The sequence below is a fragment of the Phlebotomus papatasi genome, chromosome 1 (genome assembly GCF_024763615.1).
Source record: "Phlebotomus papatasi isolate M1 chromosome 1, Ppap_2.1, whole genome shotgun sequence".
In the NCBI taxonomy this organism is placed as follows: Eukaryota; Metazoa; Arthropoda; class Insecta; order Diptera; family Psychodidae; genus Phlebotomus; species Phlebotomus papatasi.
The window spans coordinates 3,766,360-3,786,277 of record NC_077222.1 but is presented as its reverse complement, the minus strand read 5'-3'; the positions used below and the strand labels follow the sequence as shown (position 1 = coordinate 3,786,277).

General features: G+C 39.0%; 3 protein-coding genes across 3 annotated transcripts in view; 1 reads left to right on the top strand and 2 right to left on the bottom strand.

Moving 5' to 3' along the window:
• LOC129798773 (uncharacterized) overlaps positions 1–5,746 on the top strand; it is a 51,782-nt gene extending 46,036 nt beyond the window's left edge. The window contains exons 16-20 of the mRNA XM_055842114.1: positions 499–1,066; positions 1,136–1,288; positions 1,346–1,986; positions 3,989–5,108; positions 5,172–5,746. Coding sequence (XP_055698089.1) covers positions 499–1,066; positions 1,136–1,288; positions 1,346–1,986; positions 3,989–5,108; positions 5,172–5,640 — 2,951 coding nt within the window. The 3' untranslated portion in view covers positions 5,641–5,746. The remainder of the gene's footprint in view (positions 1–498; positions 1,067–1,135; positions 1,289–1,345; positions 1,987–3,988; positions 5,109–5,171) is intronic.
• A 3,933-nt stretch (positions 5,747–9,679) lies between these two features.
• On the bottom strand, positions 9,680–14,069 carry LOC129798772 (aminopeptidase N-like). Its single transcript, XM_055842113.1, has 3 exons — positions 13,423–14,069; positions 13,056–13,358; positions 9,680–11,597 (listed from the first exon to the last, which is right to left on the bottom strand). Exons 1-3 carry the CDS (start codon positions 14,067–14,069, stop codon positions 9,680–9,682), a joined length of 2,868 nt encoding a protein of 955 aa, XP_055698088.1.
• Positions 14,070–14,123: 54 nt separating this feature from the next.
• LOC129798487 (aminopeptidase N-like) lies at positions 14,124–19,857 on the bottom strand. The gene is made up of 4 exons (XM_055841646.1): positions 19,231–19,857; positions 18,851–19,156; positions 18,429–18,769; positions 14,124–15,828 (listed from the first exon to the last, which is right to left on the bottom strand). Exons 1-4 carry the CDS (start codon positions 19,851–19,853, stop codon positions 14,264–14,266), a joined length of 2,835 nt encoding a protein of 944 aa, XP_055697621.1. The 5' UTR covers positions 19,854–19,857; the 3' UTR covers positions 14,124–14,263.
• Positions 19,858–19,918: the final 61 nt, after the last annotated feature.

The window sequence follows — 19,918 nt, the reverse complement described above, 5'->3', positions numbered from 1 at the left end:
ACCCCTGATGACGAGAAACCTCCAAGTGCGTAAGATCATCGAAAGACTTGAAGTGTTATCATACCTGTTCAGTCATAAATAGGCTAAAATGAAATTGCCAAATATTGTGATTATATCATTTTTTTTTATCTCTGAATGAAAGTTATTTCTCTTTTAACAGCGCAATGAAAACTGAAAGTAGATAAGTGAGAGAAAACCTTCCCTTCTTTGGTTCTTGTTGGTGCTCTTTTTGAGCTTGAGCTTGAGTCATTTCTGATACCCCGCATTGGCAATTAATCAATCAATTTGTCGGTTTTTGATGTCTTATCTAAGTGCGGACTTTGTGATACTAGTGATTGTGATTTGATACTGTGGTGAATATCTTGACGGTTGGACATGAACTTATTTTCGAACAAGCATTGTTATCAAAAGCTCACCAAAGAGCTTCGAATTGAACGGCCAATCTCTCAAATCGTGACTTTATCTTGGGAACGAAGAATGGGACACTCTAGAGATAAGTCTTTAAAAAGACTCTGTGGTGTAATTCTGGTGCTTCAGTTGATCAAGTTTCGGGAATTCGGAAGCACATAGCAATGATTTGGAGGTATCTGGTGCTCCTCCTGGTCTTGGTTGAGATCTTTGCCAAGCCTGGTGGGGATTTGAAGTTAAATGAACTGGAAGAAGATGAAGAGGAAGTTCTGAATCCAGCTGACTACTATCTACCACTCAATGTGATGCCACAGAAATACAAAATCTCCCTGGACATCGATACAAATCTCTGGAATTTTCATGGGAGAGAAATTGTGGAAGTGATTGTAGTGAATCCCACTCGAGAGATTCGTTTCAACGCCAGAGGATTGACTATTCAATGGAATGAGGCAATCCTTAGACACATCACTGATCAAGGATTTACGGATTACACCCCATCAAACTACACGTACAGTGAAGAAACGGAAATTGTAGTTCTCTCCTTTGACCAAGAATTCCTTCCAGACAACTACGAACTTCATCTAAGTTTTATCGGAATAATTCGAAGTGATGTTTTTGGGCTGTATCGGAGTGAGTACACCATCGATAATCAGCAAAAGTGAGTGTATTGACGATGAAAAGTGGTTTCTGTGCCTTATCAAACAATTTCTTTCCCCCCAAAACTAAGGTATGTCGTTGTAACGCAATTTCAAGCAACTTATGCTAGGACCGTCTTCCCATGCTGGGACAATACAAACTACCGATCAATTTTTGAGATTGAGCTCAATCACCCTGATCGATATGAGGCATACTCCAACATGAGAATTGCCAATAAGACAGTGTAAGTTGTGTAAAATGATCTTCAAATAAGATATTACCGGAAATTAATTTTCCACAGATTGGAAAACAATCGCATAGTGACCCTATTTGATCCGAGTCCACCAATGGCAACATATCTTGTTGCATTTGCTTTGGCTGAGTACCAAACATTCCGTTCGTCCGATGATTTCATTGGGGTTCATGTTCCCAGCAATGTTAATGAAACCTTAGCTCAGTACTTCATAACTAATATCCGCAATGCCTTGAATATCTTCGAAGACTTCCTAAATCGCAACTATCAACTGCCAAAGCTCGACTTCATCTCCATCCCGAGGATGTTTTTCGGAGGAATGGAACACTGGGGACTGATTACTGCTCTATCCAGATATTTTGTAAACGATCCCAATACTGTTCTTGCCAGTCCTCATCAAAGTATGACTACGATAATTACCCACGAACTAGCTCACATGTGGTTCGGAAATGAAGTGACACCAGAATCTTGGAACTACCTGTGGCTTAGTGAGGGAATGGCGTCTTACTTTGAACTCTTCATCGGAGACCGGATGCATTCTAATTGGAGGTTGATGGACCAGTATCTTCTTATCCATGTACATAATGCCATGCGGCAGGATGACAAGATGAATGCACGTCCCATGACCGGTAGCTTCTACAAACCTATGGATTTCAACGGACAATTTGACTACATTCCCTACGCTAAGTGTATGTTGAAAGACTTGAAAGAGTACGAAACAGTGACGCTATTCAAAATTAGGTAAAGCGGTTTGAGGAACTCAGGAATTGTTTGAGAACTCTCAAGGATCTTCTCAATAACCTACGTCCTACCGTAATCTCCAATCGGAGTCGCTGGCCTAGGACTACTAGGTTAGCAGCCCATGCCTATCGATCTTTCGCCACTTGAGAAAGTCCAAGCTATTTTTAATAAACGGTTAAGGAACGGTTAGAAGAATAGATATCCTCTTTTGCGGTACTCATTACCTCTACCCGTGTTGTTGAGATACGCATCGGGCGCGTCCCGGGTGGCGGATAGGGAATCGCTGTAGTTGGTTTTAGAACTGGCTATAGTTTGTTTAGAAATAGCTACAGGCGCGTATCAGCATCTTTGCGTCTACCAGAAGTCCTTAGTGAATACTAAACCCCGGATCACCCCAAAACCCGTGTTTCCTAGGTAAGGAGGCCTGAGACCTCAGCCTTGCACCCTGTTTCACAATATTCTGCTCGCAAGAAAACACAACAAAGAGCCTCGGATGACGGACGGAATGCATTGGAAACGACCGACGCGAGACAATGGGCATCAGAGTAACGGAGAGGCTCTGCAGTGACTTCAGGTTTGGCAAGCCTACCATGACGACAACGGCACTTTTCCCCAGAAAAGCTATGCAAGCCATTGTGAGGAGACCTCGACCTCGGGGCAGACCTAGAACAAGGTGGCTGAATCAAATTCGGGATCTTGTATGGGACCACCTCGGAATCGAACCCGAACATCTTCCTGAAGTGGTGAAGGATCGACAGACATGGGCTGTTAACCTTGACCCCAATAGGGATAAGCGGTAGAAAATGATGATGATGATAATTAGCTCTAAAAGAACGTTCTTAATATCAGACAGTGCGAATTAGGGAAATTTTTGTTTAATATCAATTGTATTTATGTACAGAGAACCGTCAATCATAGCATGAAACTCTCAAATCAGCTGTTAAGTCTTTTCTGGAGAGGAAATAGAAAGAATACCTGCCTCCCCCAGAATCAGTTTGGAGCACTCTTATTATTTAACTGAGTGCTAAACGACCTTAACCAATTGCATTGTGCATTTCAATCAATCAGTCTCAGGGTTGCCACAACGGAGGGGCGTTGTAGCTTACGGTAGGACGTAGGTTATTGACAAGATCCTTGAGAGTTCTCAAACAATACCAGACGGTTTATGCGCCCTTCACTTGCAATTGATCTTAAAGCCTTAACTGCTCCTTAACCAAGCCTTTAGAGTGCTGAGAAAGATGATATCCTTGTTTACGGGAACGAGGTACGGTCTTGCAGTCAGACTCGTAAAGGTCGAGTAAGGAGCGTTACCGTTCGTGAGGAGATTGGTCGATCTTGAGACAGGCCTTAAAACGAAGACAAATTCAGGACCTTTCCTGGAAACGTATCAATCGCGACTCCAAAGACGTTCAGAATTATTAGAAAAAATCTCGATACGAGTAAGGGTCGAACTAGGAACTTTTCAATCGGATAACCAAGTCTAAGCGATTTAGCAAGTTTTTCTTTTCCTTCAGCTCAAATCAGAACTTGGCTTTTTTCTTTTGATTTAAACTGGATGTCAAAGAATATTATAGTCTTACTTAGGAGTGATATCACCTCTTTGTGAAACGTACTACGATCCGCAAATAATGTTCTGATCTTGTATTTCTGTTCAAGGCTATTGAATTAGTCAACCTTCGTTTTGATTTTTCTTTGCTCTTTTGGTATTTCTTATCAAACATTTTTTCTCAAGATTAGATTATTTTGAAAGGCCTTGAAATTCCGAAGAAATCTAAAACCAGTTCCAACCGGTAGCGAATCAGTTCTCTGAATTTTAATCAGAACACCAGCATTCTATCACAGCTATAGGTATATTGCGGCATTACTGAATAGGCTGTCACTGTTTTGTATCTTGGATAATCTCAATCCAGTAACAGAAAACTCATTTCTTAACGATTTTTGAATTCTTAGCGGGTTCTGTTATGAGAATGATCCAGCATATAATTGGAATACAGCGTTTCCGTGATTTCCTTTTTGATTACATCTCTGCTCGGAGTTTTTCAACCACAAATCCAGATCGTTTTCACGAGAGGATTCAGGAAGTTGTTGATAGAGCATCAGATATTCCCCTACCTTCCGATACATCAATGGCTACAATTATTCGCAGCTGGACAGACAATGCAGGATATCCTGTTGTTCTCGTAACTCGCACAACAAATGGCATTTCCCTAACTCAGAAACGTTTCCTTGTGGATTGGGAGCATACGACTGTTGTTCCATCGGAATTTTACATTCCTGTAAACACAAAGACTGCTTCCAATAACCATGTTGTGGGAACTTTGCCAATGAGTTGGATTGTTCCTGGCTCTGATCTTCAAATCGACAATATTGCTCTGACTGACTATGTTATCGTGAATCGCCAACAAACTGGGTACTACAGGGTTAACTATGGCGATTACGACTGGAAGTTCCTGTCAGAAGTTCTGAACAATCCGCAGGATCTTGAAGGTATTCATATCTTGAACAGAGCTCAACTGATTGATGATTCGGCAAATTTGGCCAAAGCTGGTCAAACTCGATATGACGCCTTCTTGGGAATTATTTCCTATCTCAAAAATGAAATTGACTACATCCCCTGGTCAGCTGCTACAAACAATATTCTAAGTCTCGAGGTTTTGATCCGTGGAATTGAGGAATATTCGAGATTTGAGTACTTTATTAAGAATCTTACGGAAAAAGTTTATCCAACGATCAGGTTGACAAATTATACAAACGCTGATCACATTTCTACCCTCCACACTCAAGTTACTGGCAACTTGGTATGTTACTTTGGGAATGAGGAATGTGTTCAGGATGCAAGTGTTTTAGTTGATGTAATGCTAAACGATACCCAAATGCTTGGGATTCCCGAACAAATTCAACCAATAGTTTTCTGCACAGTGGCCAAGCATCTCCCGGATAGCTCCATTGTTGCCAGACTTATGACACGAATTATCCAAATCTTCTTGACTGGAAGAGATGATCATGAAGATATTCTTATGAGAATTATTGATGGAGTGGGATGTTCAACAAATGAAACTATCATCAATAAGTATTTAGCAAAGTTTATCCCTAAAACTAGTTCTTGTAATTCCTAAAAAAAATCTTATTACAGCTTCCTTGATACTTCTATCCAACACCTTCCTGTACAAGGAAGCGGTATTCGCGGCAGCGATCGCAATAGGATCTTCCGCTCTGTATCTACTGGTAGTTACATGGGTACCAAACTTTCCCTGGAACTTATTCTGAATAATTTCCTAGAAGTTGAAAATCGTTATGAATCCATTGATAATGCCGTGCGCGGAATTTCTACGTTTGTCGTCACCGATGAACTGTTGGATCTTCTTCAGGAAATTGTTGACGTTCACTCAGCTAGAATGTCAGCATCCCTCCAGGCAATCTTCCAGAATGAGATAACTGCAGCTAAGAGGAATGTAGCTTGGGTGAACCACTTCCAACCTCGCATCAATACATGGCTGGAAGCTAATGTTGAGCTTCCGACTGGTGATTCCGGACACAGGTTGAAGGCAGTCAGTAGTATAGTTCTACTCCTTATCACCTTCCTACTCAATCGTGCTTTTTAGATAAAGCTGAGTGACTTTATTAATTAAGCCTTGTAAAGATATAATTGTTCAATTTATTGTACCAAGACTAAAGAATTGTACGAAATAAAACCAGAAGGCGTTAGATTGATAATGTGTTTATTGAACTGATTAGATTTTCTCTGAACTGAACGGAATCTTACAAACAATCCTCTCGGGGCAAAAACAGGCTATTTTAATAGGAAAATGCATATAAAATAGACTTCTTTTGATTGCAGTAACTCGAAATATCAGACACGAAATGCAATTTTTCTATGGTTCCTGATATATTTGAGACTACAGCGCCTCTGATGTCGATTTCACTCCCTTTGGAACTCTGTGTACCCAAAAAAATATGGATATTCCGGTTTAGTAGAAATGTATAGGTGGTTACCTATGGGCAGAAATGCGACTGAAATGCTTTTGCCTAGATCATGGACGCAAAAACAAATTGAAAGTTATTCCAATTTTGATATTCTGGAAAAAGATAGATTTTACAATATCCCGGCACCTTTAAATAAATTGGAAAACAATTTAACACAGGAAGAACATTTCTGAAAAGACAATGCGTCTCAGCTTTGCGGAATACTCGAACCCACAAGATAGAATCATTCATTGTGGGAATAAACCAACGTCAAATGCAATCAACAGTAACTGGTTCCGGAAGTCGTCGGGAAACTTACAATTATTCAGGGAAACACATCAACTATCTCCAGAGCTCTCGGCTCGGTCTCCAAGCCTTCCTCTGACCTTTCTAACAAAGGAAGACTGCCAGCAGAATCCAAGAAGTAATAAAATATTAGATGAGCACATATATTCTGTCACTAGAAGAGGTCGAAAGTTTGGAGTGGTATATCTCAGCTCCTGATGAACATAATTGGATGAGTGAACTATTGTTGGAAAGCTTGGTTCATTTGCTTTTAGAATCTGGTATACTTAATCTGTTATGGATAAACCATCGTCATCCAGAACCATTTATGTCGAAGAAAACACTTTTTGCAACGTCTTTTTTGGCTATCTACTGCTGGGACCAGGAGTAACTAACAATTCTCCCAAAAGGACTATTTGTTAGAGGAACTCAAAGGGTATAATTTATGGAAGAAACTTTTTTTTTGCACATCTTACTTTTTTTCATTCATCGACTTTTGCAAGAAAGAAGACAGTAGTGCCCCCGTTCCCTTTCATACCCTTTTGGAATACTGACCAAAAACCCTGAACGATCCTCAGAGGAAAAATTTACAAGACTTGACCACTGATGAAGGCTTGGAGACCGAGCCGAAAGCTCTGGAGATAGTTGATATGTTTCCCTGAGTGATTGTTAGTTTCCCGACGACTTCCGGAACTCCCTACTGTTGACCACAAGATAGAGCTCTCTGTTATTTATTCGCAAGATCTTTGTGTGTGTACAGGCATACTACCGATTAAATTGATTCAAAAATAAACTATTCTGAAGTAGAAAATTGATTCTACTTCAGAAAAGTCCTTAAGTGATTTTTAATTCTTTTTAGGTAGGGGGAAGTGGGGCACCTTTAAAATTGGGATTTTTCACCTATTTTTAAATAAAATTGAGCCCAATCGTGATATAATTTAGCTGCACAAACAGATTGAGAAGCTATATTGCATTATGATATTGCTCAGTTCCATTTAGACAAAGGTGAAAAGTTCCAATTTCAAAGGTGCCCCAATTCAAAGATGCCCCGCTTCCCTCTATAGGCATACAATATACATAATAAAAATAGGATAACAAAAACAGAATTTGTAGGCAGGTTTTTAAAGCGTAGTGTTCTGAACAACTCAAACGGTAAGTTAGGAACTGTCACGGCGAAAGTAAGAACAGATTTGGCGAAAATAGGAACAGATGAGGCTAAACTAAGAACAGTTGCAATCATTATCATTTAAAGGTGTTTATATCTCTACATTTATGCTAACTTTTTGTCAAAAATGATCTTCAAGAGGCGTGCATCAAAAAATTTGCCTACACATTAGTATGAATTTTTGTCAAAAAGATGGGTTTTTGATGAAAATTTGTCTAATGTAGGCAATTTCTTCCAAATAATCAGTTTAGTAGTCTAAAAAGTGTTTTATTGAGGAAAAAATTTCATCTGGATCCGAAGACAACAAGGTGGCCTCATTTGTGGTTACCGCACTGGATTCCACCAGGAACGACATCTCCAGGAAAACACTCTTCTCTTCCTTCACATTTTTGGGAAATTTTCCACATAAATTCACTAAATAGGGGAGACTGAGGCAAAACTTGTCAAAACGCATATTTAATTCTTTCACGAGCTCTGAGAAAACTTTAACGATTTATGACCAGCATAGTCTTATAGGAATGCTCTACAACATTGCAGAAGACTATTTTCCTCTATTTCGAAAGAAATGTGATTTTCGAATCATTTTCTAAAATTCGATTTTGTGGAAATTCTCAAAATTGCTGGGGCAAATTTTGTCAGTCTTCGGATAATTTTTGACGTTTTACTTTCGCAAACGTTAAAAATATCAAATAAACATATTTTTATAGAAAATTTATTCCTCTACAACTTTGTCGAAGATAATTTTTCTCCATCTTAACGAGAAATGTGCTTAAATTGAGCTAATCACTATTGATATTTTCTGTAAGCCAAATATTTCAAAAATATGGCTCAAAATTTCATTACTTTTTATTTTACACAGTCATTCCTCGAATCCCTTGAGACTTTGTAAGATTAAGAAGGTTCATGAAGACTATCTATAATAAAAATTTTAAGCCTCAGTCTCTTTTATTTTCGAAAATAGTGAATATTGAAAATTTCGTTTTGGCAAATATTGCCAAACTCTCCCCTAATATTTTCTCACTTTTAACACTTTTCTCACTTTTTCAAGCAAAGAAACAACAAATTTTCATGAAAAACAATTACAAGAGCAAGAGAATTATGGTGTTTAGATACTAGAAGTAATTTTCATCAAATTTGCATTTTTTTTTAAATCTGACGTTTCTACCTATAAGGATAAAGGAAATTTTCTTTAAAAAGGCATTTTTTTAAAGAAATTGTTCATAGTATGTAGAGGCCTTTAGGAATGATAGCAATCTGTCAAAAAATTTTGATGGAAAATAAACTCAATGTGGTAGAGTTTTTCTTCAAAAATTCCTTCAAAAATAGGAATTTTTCTTTCAAAAATTTTTGAAATAATTCTTGATTAAATCAGCTCCAATGTGTAGACACCTTTATATGGATAGAAGATTCAAAATGGATTAATTATAATGAAAACCCTCCCACTTCCCAGAATTTTCTATCATTTCTGGATTAGCTGTACGGCACTACTTACCATTATATTTCCCCCTTCTTGGTCTGAAGACTTTCCTGCGAGCAGTGCAAATTTGCTTTTCATTGATGTTTGATAATATAAAAACACAAATATATCGCTCCTTGGAAATTACAAGGGGCCAACTCACTTTTTGGCGATTTTGAGGTTTTAATGCACTCAGACAGAGAATTTAATAAAATTTCATATGATATGAGTCAATAAATTTCGTTATTAGAAAAGTTTTTCAAAATTTTACTCTTTATGATTGCTTGCGCGGTTTTGTTTGAAGTCAAGGGGCACAAAATAGATTTATCGTTCAAATTTTTGTAAAACAAGGGACTAACTCAAGCAAGTTGATCCCGTGTCATTTTAATTTCATGAAAATTTGCGCATTATTTAGAATGACAAAGAGCTAACTCATAAAAAATCATATTTTGAAAGGTAAAAATATGTATGTTTCGATGTTTATAATAATGCTCTTGCAAATAGAAAAGAATTAAATTGTTTTTATTAACATACATAATTGAGATAATTATTTATACAAAGTTGAATCTTTCATGCTGTCTCCTGAAAAATGGCTCAGATTGAGTTGGCCCCTTGTAATTTCCAAGGAGCGATATACTAAAACATAGATAATAAGTAATTTATTAATTATTATTATTCATAAAATAGGTATTAAAGGACATTGATTTTTATAAGAATATTTCAAAATTTTCATTTCCAATAAATCATAGGTGCATGTTGCAAATTTATTTTTTTATTTAAAATAATTTATTGTAGCTACAGCTATGAAGATCCCAATAGTAAGGATGTTTCTTGTAGCCATGCTAACACTCCCTGGTTCGAAATAGTTCTGTATCCACTCTTCAATATCCTTTTTATTGTCATTGACCCATTCGAAGTTGTGTTCCATTTCGTCTGTGATCCTCTTCTTCGCCACATCGGAAATATGACCAAAGGATTCTAATGTGTCCAGCATGGCTACAAAAGACTTGATGTCTTCATCGAGGTGCAGATAGGACGTCATTTCGCGCAAGAGCCCTTCAACAACGGCACGGAATCCGTAACGAATGGCGATAGCTGGGTGATTTTCCTGAAAGAAATCCACCACTAATCTGACGTGACCATTCCTGAAGGATGTGGCTAAAAGGGCAAGTCTCTCTTGAGTGGAATACATGAATTCGGGAGTGTCCTGGGCCAGAGTGGACAGCAATATATCCATCACAACTTCCTCGTCGTGGTAGCAGGTGAGTGAATTTGAAAAATGTGACCGTTCCTGTTCATGAGAGAGATTATGAAATTTTTCCCAAAAATACTTGAAAGTCTCGTAATTGGCATTTCTCAAGCCATGACAGTAGTAGACAGAACTGACTTCTCGTGGGACTAAACGATGTCCTGTTAGGGATTCAGCCATAACGAGAACTCTTGTGGCTGTTAGGCATTTCCCAGATCCTGATCTACAGGCAAGATCCACAATAATTGGTCGGATAAATGTGGAAGAAATACTTTCATTTGGGTTAATATTCTCAAAAACATCCAATTTATCCAAATGACCGTCTGTGAGATGTTGTAGAAAGCGCCCGAAGTATTTCTCATAGGCTGGTCCGTCTAGGAGTCGATTAAGACTCAGAAGATGACGATTGGCAGCTTGCCAGATTGTGTACTGATCCTCATTGATTACGTACTTGATTATGTCCAAAGCCAAAGGGAAGTCAATAACATCCGAATAAGCTAGACTAAAAGAGTCATCTATAAGTTGAGCCCTATTGAGAGGAGGAATTCTGAATGGATATCCCTGATGAAGTTCCCTAGCCAGTAGCCTCCAATTTCTTGTGTCATAATTTATCCTGAAGTATACCGTTTGTTGAATATTGAATAACACCCAATCATCCTCGCCCCAAGAATGACTTGCATCTGGTTTAAGCACAAGTTCCTCTATATCTGGCTTCATCCAAACACACGGTCTTGTTTCATTCATATTTGGTTCTTGAGATGTAGACATAGACAGGGGAATGTACCAAGATGAATTTGTAGGATCAGATTCATTTCTTGATGACAGGAATCTATGTTGAGTCAAGTAAATTTCATTTTTCTCATAATCCCTATTAGCAATTAAAAGTGGATATCCCGGTTGTTCGATCCATGATCTCAACAGATCACTGACTTTAATTTCAGGATAGTCATTTTCATACTGTTCTTCCATAGTTTCCTCAAAGATCTCATAGACATCTTCAGGTCCAACGACATCGTAAGACATTGAACGAACGAGTTTCTGTACACAATTTCGAAATTTTTCCTCGCCATAGGCATACAAGACCATTCTCATTGTAAAAGCCGCTTTGCTGAGGTATCCTTCGAGAATCCGACGGATTTCATCTGGTTCCTCAATGTACGCTGCTATTGAACGGGTCCCAATGAATGAATGCTCAATGAGACTTCTATACATAACATCAGTAACATACAATTCGCGCAAATTATAATCCGGCAGGAAGACATCCGTGAAATAGAATTCACCAAAGTTTGCAAATGCTTCTATTATCCACATATCTGTCCACCATTTAATGCCCACAAGGCTTCCAAAGTAATTATGGACTAATTCATGGGTGATAATTCGAGCCATGCGCACTCTTTGACTTTCTGTAGTTGTGTCCTTCTTGTAGAGCATGTACTGAGAACTGAAAAGATTGTAATTCTTGAAAATTCTTGTTATCTGGAGGAAATGAAAGGTCAATCAAATAGGACGATCGTTACAAGAAGTCTACAGGTTGGTTCGATTTTTTGCAAAAGATCGATAAATCTTCACGATCTTTGTAAATATCGACAGTTCGGTACGGTCTTTGCAGAAGATCGACAGATCCACACGATCTTTGCGAAAAAAGATCAACGAATTTGGACAATTCTTCCAAAAGATCGACAAGCGGCACGATTTTCGCAAAGGATCGACATGTCAGCCAATCAGCACGATCTTTGCAAAACCGACAGTTCGGTACGGTCTTTGCAAAATCGACAGTTCCGGTACGGTCTTTGCAGAAGATCAACAGATCCACACGATCTCTGCGAAAAAAAGATCAACGAATTGGGACGATTCTTCCAAAAGATCGACAAGTTGGTACTATTTTCGCAAAAGATCAATAAGTCAGCCAATCAGCACGGTCTTTGCAATTTTTGATAGATAAATATGATCTTTGCAAATACCGGCAGGTCGGTACGGTCTTTGCAGAAGATCTACAGATCTACACGATCTTTGCACATATCGATAGTTCGGCACAAACTGGTAGCTGGTACGATTTCTTCAAGGGATCGACAAATCAACACAATCTCTGCAATTACCGATTAGTATGATCTTTGCAAATGTCTAATAATTCGGAACTGTCTTTACAAAAGAATGAGAAACCGGTAAGTTATTAAAAAATAAAAGATCAATTAGGATGATTCTAACTAAAGATCTATAAGTTGGAACGATCACAAAGATCAACAAGACAGAACGATCTGTGGAATTGTCGAAAGATCAGTACGATCTTTGAAAGCTTCGTGAGTCCCGAGTGATCTTTATGGAAAATCGACAGATTCGCAAGATACGATCAACAAATTGATAGGCTCACACTATCTTTGCAAATGTCGACATTTATACGAACGATCTTTATAAAAAATTGGTAGATCTGCTCGATCCTTGCAAAAAATTAACAAATCGATAAGATTTCTACAATCGTCAGCATATCGGTACGATATTCCCAAAGATCAACCGACCAGAATGACCTTTAAGGAAGATTTTTCAGATCACTACGATCTTTGCAAGGAAGATCGACACGATTCTTGCAAGAAAGATTGACACGATCCTTGCAAGGAAGATCGATACGATCCTTGCAAGGAAGATCGACACGATTCTTGCAAGAAAGATCGACACGATCCTTGCAATAAAGATCGACACGATCCTTGCAAGAAAGATCGACACGATCCTTGCAAGAAAGATCGACACGATCCTTGCAAGAAAGATCGACACGATCCTTGCAAGAAAGATCGACACGATCCTTGCAAGGAAGATCGATACGATCCTTGCAAGAAAGATCGATACGATCCTTGTAAGAAAGATCGACAAATCGGTACAGTTGTTTATCCCTCGTAAAGTTACTTACTCAAACACAAACGTTCCCCAATTTTCCATGGCTCCTGGAACAAAATCCAGGAGACTGACGTAGTCCAACTTTGGCATGTTGTATTCGTAGCCCATGAACAATTCAATGCGCGGAATGACTGGAATGGTATAGTCCAATGCAAAGTCGACTTCATGGATGAAGCTCTTTGGTGCATAAATTGTCACTGGAATATCTCGTGGACCCATGCGAGTCTTTGAGGCATAATCCGCGACGGTTATTATGATCAAGTTTGGTGTTGTTGGAGGGGTTTCTTCGAAGGTAGTTGTTACAGAACCATCAGTGCTAAAAAAAAATTTCAGAACTTTGAATCCAAAGACTTTAAGAAATTCTATGAATAGTTACTAACTTGTTGGCTATGTAATCCACTGGCATGTTGGAAATGGCTTCCATGGAAGGATGATGTGTTACGTGGATGAGAAAAATTGTCCGATAGCGAGGTTCATCGTAGCAGGGAAAAGCAAATCTTGCATTTCCAGAGTGAAGATACGTTGTAGCAATGTAGGAGACTTCATTGGTTTTCTCTGTAAATCTTCTGTAGAAGAATCCATGGGACTGTTCATTGAGAATTCCAGTGAAGTGGATGTCTAACAAGTAATTTGAATCTGTCTTGATCTCATCACTTAGGATGAAACTCAGTATTTCCGTGATATTGTTAAATTCAATTTCAGATACTCCAATCTCATCTTGATCTTTAAGAATTCTATACGATTGAATCTTCACGAGTGAATGAATTGTAACAATTTTCGTTGGTTCCAAAACTCTGAAATTTATGATAACCCTTCCGGAATAGTTAAAAATCTCATCTTGCACTTGAGTTTCCATCCACAATTCATAATATGTGGGCTCAGTAGAATTATTTAAGCGATAGACAGGACCAGATTCTTCCACAGCTCTCAAAGATTGCCCAAGATCCTGCCATTCTGTATGAATAGTTGCCACAATAATGACTGAGAAGAAGAGGAAAATGACACAGAAAGGAAGTTTCACTAGCATTGTACTACTTCGATGAACTTTGCTAACTAACGTACTCAATAACTAAACGCACACTTTATATTAAGCCCTTTATCACAAAGATTTATTTGCCCAAATACGAAAGTGCTTATAACAAAAAATTCTGATTTTAGTTAATTAATATGATATTGATAGATTGATTTTATTATCATGTTACATTTGGATGTGTAAACATGTTACAACAGCAATAATGATACTGCACAGAGGATAAGAGATACTTCAAAGCGGACAGACATTGATTTATCCGTCTTTGGTTCAAAATAATCTTTGATCCAATCTTCAATTTGCGACTTATTGTCTCGAATCCATGCCAAGTGATATTCAATGTCCGTTCTGATACGTTTGACCAAATTCTCAGAGACATACTTCAAATCAAGAAGCATTTGGAGTACACTCTCAAATTCTTCGACGTCTTCTTCTTGAATATACATGGCGATCTCCTTCAAGGAATACTCCATGCGAGTGTTGAAAGTGAAGGTCTTATTGATATTCTCGTGGTCATTCTTTAAAAATTTCATTATCACCTTCAAATGGCCATTTCTCAAAGCAGTTACAAACATTTGATGACGTTCCATATTTGTGAAAGCAATGTCCGTAGGAGGATCGGCTAGTTTCCTTAAGATAGAATAGACGACGTCTGGATCATGATAGCAAGTTAGGGCGTAGGTTAATTGTGCTCTCTCCTGGTCGCTCGTCATTGTGTGCAGTTTATTCCAGAAATACTGCACTGTCTTCGCATCGGCATTCTTAAGTCCATGGCAGTAGTATAGTGAAGCCCTTTCCATTGGGACAACGCAATTTGTTGTAAGGGCTTCTGCAGTTACCTGAATTCTCGTTGCCGTTAGACACTTTCCGGACCCTGCTTGACAAGCTAAATCTACGATAAGAGGCCGTAAAAACGTAGTTCTTGGTGAGTCACGTCCCATTGAATGAGGGAATACATCCATTCTATCGAAGATTTCTTCTGTAAGATGTTGCAGGAATCTTCCAAAGAACAACTCGTATGTAGGTCCTTCCAATTTCCTTGCCATATTTAACAGGTGACGATTAGCAGCCACCCATACAGCGTATTCACTTTCATACCTTACGTATTTGATAATGTCCATGACCAAAGTGAAAGGAACAACATCCGAATACGCAAGGTTAAATACATCATCAATTAATTGAGCTCTATTGAGCGTTCCTATCGTGTAAGGGAATCCTTTGTGCAATTCATCAGCTAACATTTTCCAGTTTTGTGTGTCGTAATTCACACGGTAGAATCCATTTTGTTGAACATTGAAGAGAACCCAATCTTCTGACGTCCATGTTAGATTATCTGAAGTTCTGAGTACAAGTTCCCGAGTGCCTTGCTTCAGCCAGACCCAAGGTTTAGTGTTGTTCATATCAGGATTCTTCGCAGTGCTGATTGACAGGGGAACGTACCATGACAGTCGTTCGGTATCAACTTCTTCACGTGACGAAAGAAATCTCTGCTGATTCACAACAATCTCATTTGATTCGTAATTCCTTATGACTGTTAGAAGTGGGTATCCTGGTTGATCTACCCAGGAACTTAGGAAATCCTCCACCTTTACGTCATCTGGGAGAGAATTGTCTTCATCAGCTGCTTCCTGGATATTTCTGTATAAATCTTTCGGTTCGGCTACTTTGAATGCCATATCCTTGATGTATTTCTGAAGCCCCTTTCGAAAGGTTTGCTTGCCTAGAACATGTTCACACATCCTGAATATTGAAGAACCTGTAGAAATTAAATTGTGAGTTATTATTAAAATTCAACTTATCTCTATAGAGATTGGCTTGATTTAGCTATGATGAACTAGATCATGATACTCCTGGATCCTAGGAACTGTGATCTTTTAAGGATAAATACTTAGGAGAATGTAGGATTGGTTAATACGCGGTAAATCTTCAAACAATTCAAGTCAATTTATGAAGATTATGAATGCCGTAGTTGCGGGTGACTCTGTCTTCCGGTAGTGACTTTGGATGGTCTTCACCAATCCGATATCACATCTACTATATACGACCATTGAGGACTACCCCAAAGTTCTAGAATTGAAGAAAACCATACGAATAGAGGGGCAAGGTCACCAGCATCTACGATGCCCAGGGTACCTATCTTATGAGTGCGAAGTCAGGATCAAGCTCGTCGTAAACAAAGAGAAAATTCGCATCGTTCGAAGGTTTACTAGTTGGGAACATCGTCTACGTTCCCATAATGTCTTCATTAGGATCATATTTACGCGTACGAGAATTAAGGAAAAGCTTAAGAACAGCAAGGAGGCAAAGTTACCAGCGTCTACGGTACCGATGGTACTCTATCTTATCGGTTTGAAGTTATCAACTAGCTCTTCGCAAATAAAGAGAAAATTCGCATCGTTCGAAGGTTTACTATTTGGGAACATTGCCCACGTTCTTCTAATGTCTTCATTAGAATCATATTTACACGTACGAGAATTAAAGAAAAGCTTACGAACAGCAAGGAGGTAAACTTACGAGCATCTACGGTACCGACGGTGCCCTATCTTATGAGTGTAAAATTATGATCAAGTTCGTTTTGCAAACAAAAGGAAAATTCGCATCGTTCGAAGGTTTACTACTTTGGGAACAATGTCGACGTTTCCCTAATGTTTTCATTAGGGTTATATTTACGAACAGCAAGGGGTAAAAGCCACTAGCATCTACGGCACCGACTGTAACTATCTTACGAATGTAAACTCAGAAACAAGCTCTTTGCAAACAAAAAGAGAATTCGTATCGTGCAGTGAAGCTTCCTGAATGCAGTTTACACACCATTAACACCAGAATAATTCCTTCAGATTAAAGGGGAATTCGATTCGAACCCGGGACACTTGCATCATAGAGCAAGTACTCTACCACTTGACCCACTTGATCCATTGAGTGCCCAGTATTACACAGTGTCTGACACTATTTTGACCGGTTATTCTTTGCCCTACGTTTTTTTGAGAAGGAACATTCATAAATTTATGATTATAACCAGGTACTTGACATTTTTGCCATCTTATCTTTCCGAGAGCGAGGAAGGAATGCGTATTTAAGGCTTTAATCGGAACTAAATCGGTGCTCCTGGACAGTCCCCGGGAGCTGACTGATCCTTCCACCACGAGGCTTTAATTGAATATCGAAAGAACACGCGAATACCTCAACCACAAAGCTAGTGAAAACTTGCGGATTCTATCTTGCGGTAACGACTACACTCAATACAAAAGGGTCTTTTCAGGACCGCCCTTTAGTGTATCACTTCAATGAATATTAAGGGCCAGGGGGTGAATAAGTATGGTCAGCGAGTGTACCGTGACTGGCAGATCGGCAGATCGGCGCGATCAGTCCCAGGATTGTGCTGATCGCACTGATTGCAGCAATCAGTCTCCAAGATCACGCTGATCGCACTGATTGCAGCAATCAGTCTCCATGATTGCGCTGATCGCACTGATCGCGCGATCAGTCTCCAAGATCACTCTGATCGCACTGAAAGTGTACCGTGAATGGCAGACCTATTCAACCCCTGTTAAAGGCCTATCAACGAGCAAAGAAGTTCTTCTTTGTGATGTTTGTGTAAAACATAAATGTGGTATCCTTTGTGTTCTTGACGCCCATAGGGCTGAAGTTTCACAGGAGCTTTGCCCACTCTGTCAAACCACTTGACCAATCTCTGGAGGAGGCTAGACTCGATCTGTGGAAAGAAGTCTTTCCACCAGATTTTGTCAAATTAAGGGAGAGCCTTCCTCCTGATGGTGACCAAGACTGGAAGACATGGAAGTCTCTCAATTGTTTGAGAAGCGGCGTAGCGCGCTCGAGAGACAACAGACGGCGATGGGGATTCTCCGGTCAAAATTTCGAAAACCAGAATCCCGAAAGTCAAAATCCGAAACTCCAAAATCCCGAAAGCCAAAATCCCGAATTCTTAAAAGTGTCACAGCTACTCACACGATTGAACCCGTGCTTGCTGGAGGCAAAGGGAAATTTTCTGTGTCTTGGGAAATTATTCGGGATTATTGCGGGATTTTGGCTGCCTCCGATCTAAAACACCTCCCACGCCTCCTACTTATGTGTTTGTCCGTTGTGCCCTGCCTCATGCGGAATAGGGGATTTGACGTCGGCAAGTCCGCTTACGATTAACGTGGTCCGTTTTTGAGCAAGACAAACTTAATTTTAGGTCTCGACACGATTATTATTAATAATAGGGCCTTGACAGACCTGAGGATTAGCCGAGAGACGGCTTAGTGTAATTATATCCAAAATGGTTGAACTACATTTCCATCACTTTCCACTTAAGTCGTCTCTCGGCTTAAGTCGTAAGTGTATCTAGGACATTACCTTTCCCAGTAGTTGCAAATTCGTAGAGCGAATTTATCTCATACTGCGTTTCTACATATTTCGTAAGTGGTGGAGTCATTAGATAGGAGTCTTCTGAGAGACTTCTTTCCATGTAGTCAACAACAAAAAACTCATCTACGGGATAATCCTTAAGGTAGAATCCGGAAAATACGCTTTCGTAGTAATTGGCAAATCCCTCTGTCATCCAAGCAAGGGACCACCATGGAAGTCCAACAAGATTTCCAAAATAATTGTGAACGAGATGATGACAAACTGCCTTGGTGACTTCCATCATCTGACTGGGACTTGTGTAGTCTATTTTGTAGAGGAGATATCTTGGGCTGAAACATTGAAGAATTTTATCAATTTAGTTCAAAAGGATAGTAACAAGTTCAAAAGGATAGATTAAAGTGAAGACTTACTCAAAGACCATTAGACCCCAATTTTCCATTCCAATATGGAGAAAATCTGGGACGACAATGGCATCGAACTTTGGAAGGGTGTATCCCACCTCAAAAAAATTCTCCATCTCATCCAACATGAATGTGATTAAATCGAGAGCAAAATCCACTTCATCGCTCATATGTTTGGGCATTAAAATGCTCACATTTAATCGGTTTTTCTCCATTATTTCGGTTCTTGCTATATAATTGGATACGGAAAATGCCAGTAAATTTGTCGACATGGCCACGGTTTCCTCAAAAGTCGTTGTGACGGAATCATCTGGACTATCAGATGGGAAAAATCGTAAATTTAGCTCTTGGCATATTAGAGAAAAAGTTTTCAGGGATATATAACTCACTGTTTTTCCACTGAAGCTATTGGCATATTGGAAGAAGCATTCATGGATGAATGGTGGGTGATATGAATGATAAAGGGTGTTCGGTATCTCGGTTCATCATAGCACGGAAATGCAACTCTTGCATTAGATACGTGCATATGGGAGGTGAGAGTGTATCTGACTTTTCCATTTTCATCTGTATATCGAATGTAGCATAATCCACGTGGATAGTTATGAAGAATTCCAGTGAAATGTATCTCTAGTACATAATTCTGACCAATTCTCAGAGAATTTTCCACAGTTATTGCAAGAACTCTTTCACTTTTGTGCTCATTCACATGGGAAATGTGAACAAGATTGTTTAGATGATCGACTAAAGTGCAATTTTCTATATTTAGAAGTTCAGAATTAATCACAATAGATTCTGTGGATTCTAGGACTCTCAAAACAATTTTCACTCTTCCTGAATAATCCAATATTTCCTCATGAATCCTTGTCTTCAGCCACAATTCATAAGCAACAGGTTCTGTGGTGTTAGTTAACCGAGTTGAAACATGATCCACCAAATTTTCAGATTCCCCGTGCAATCCAACAACAAGAGAAACAATATACCAAAGTAGTAGACAATAGTTCATCACCAACATGATGTTCCAATGGTTCCGAAAGACTGAAAGCCCTATGAGTTTTACCTTCCCTCTAATCTTTACAT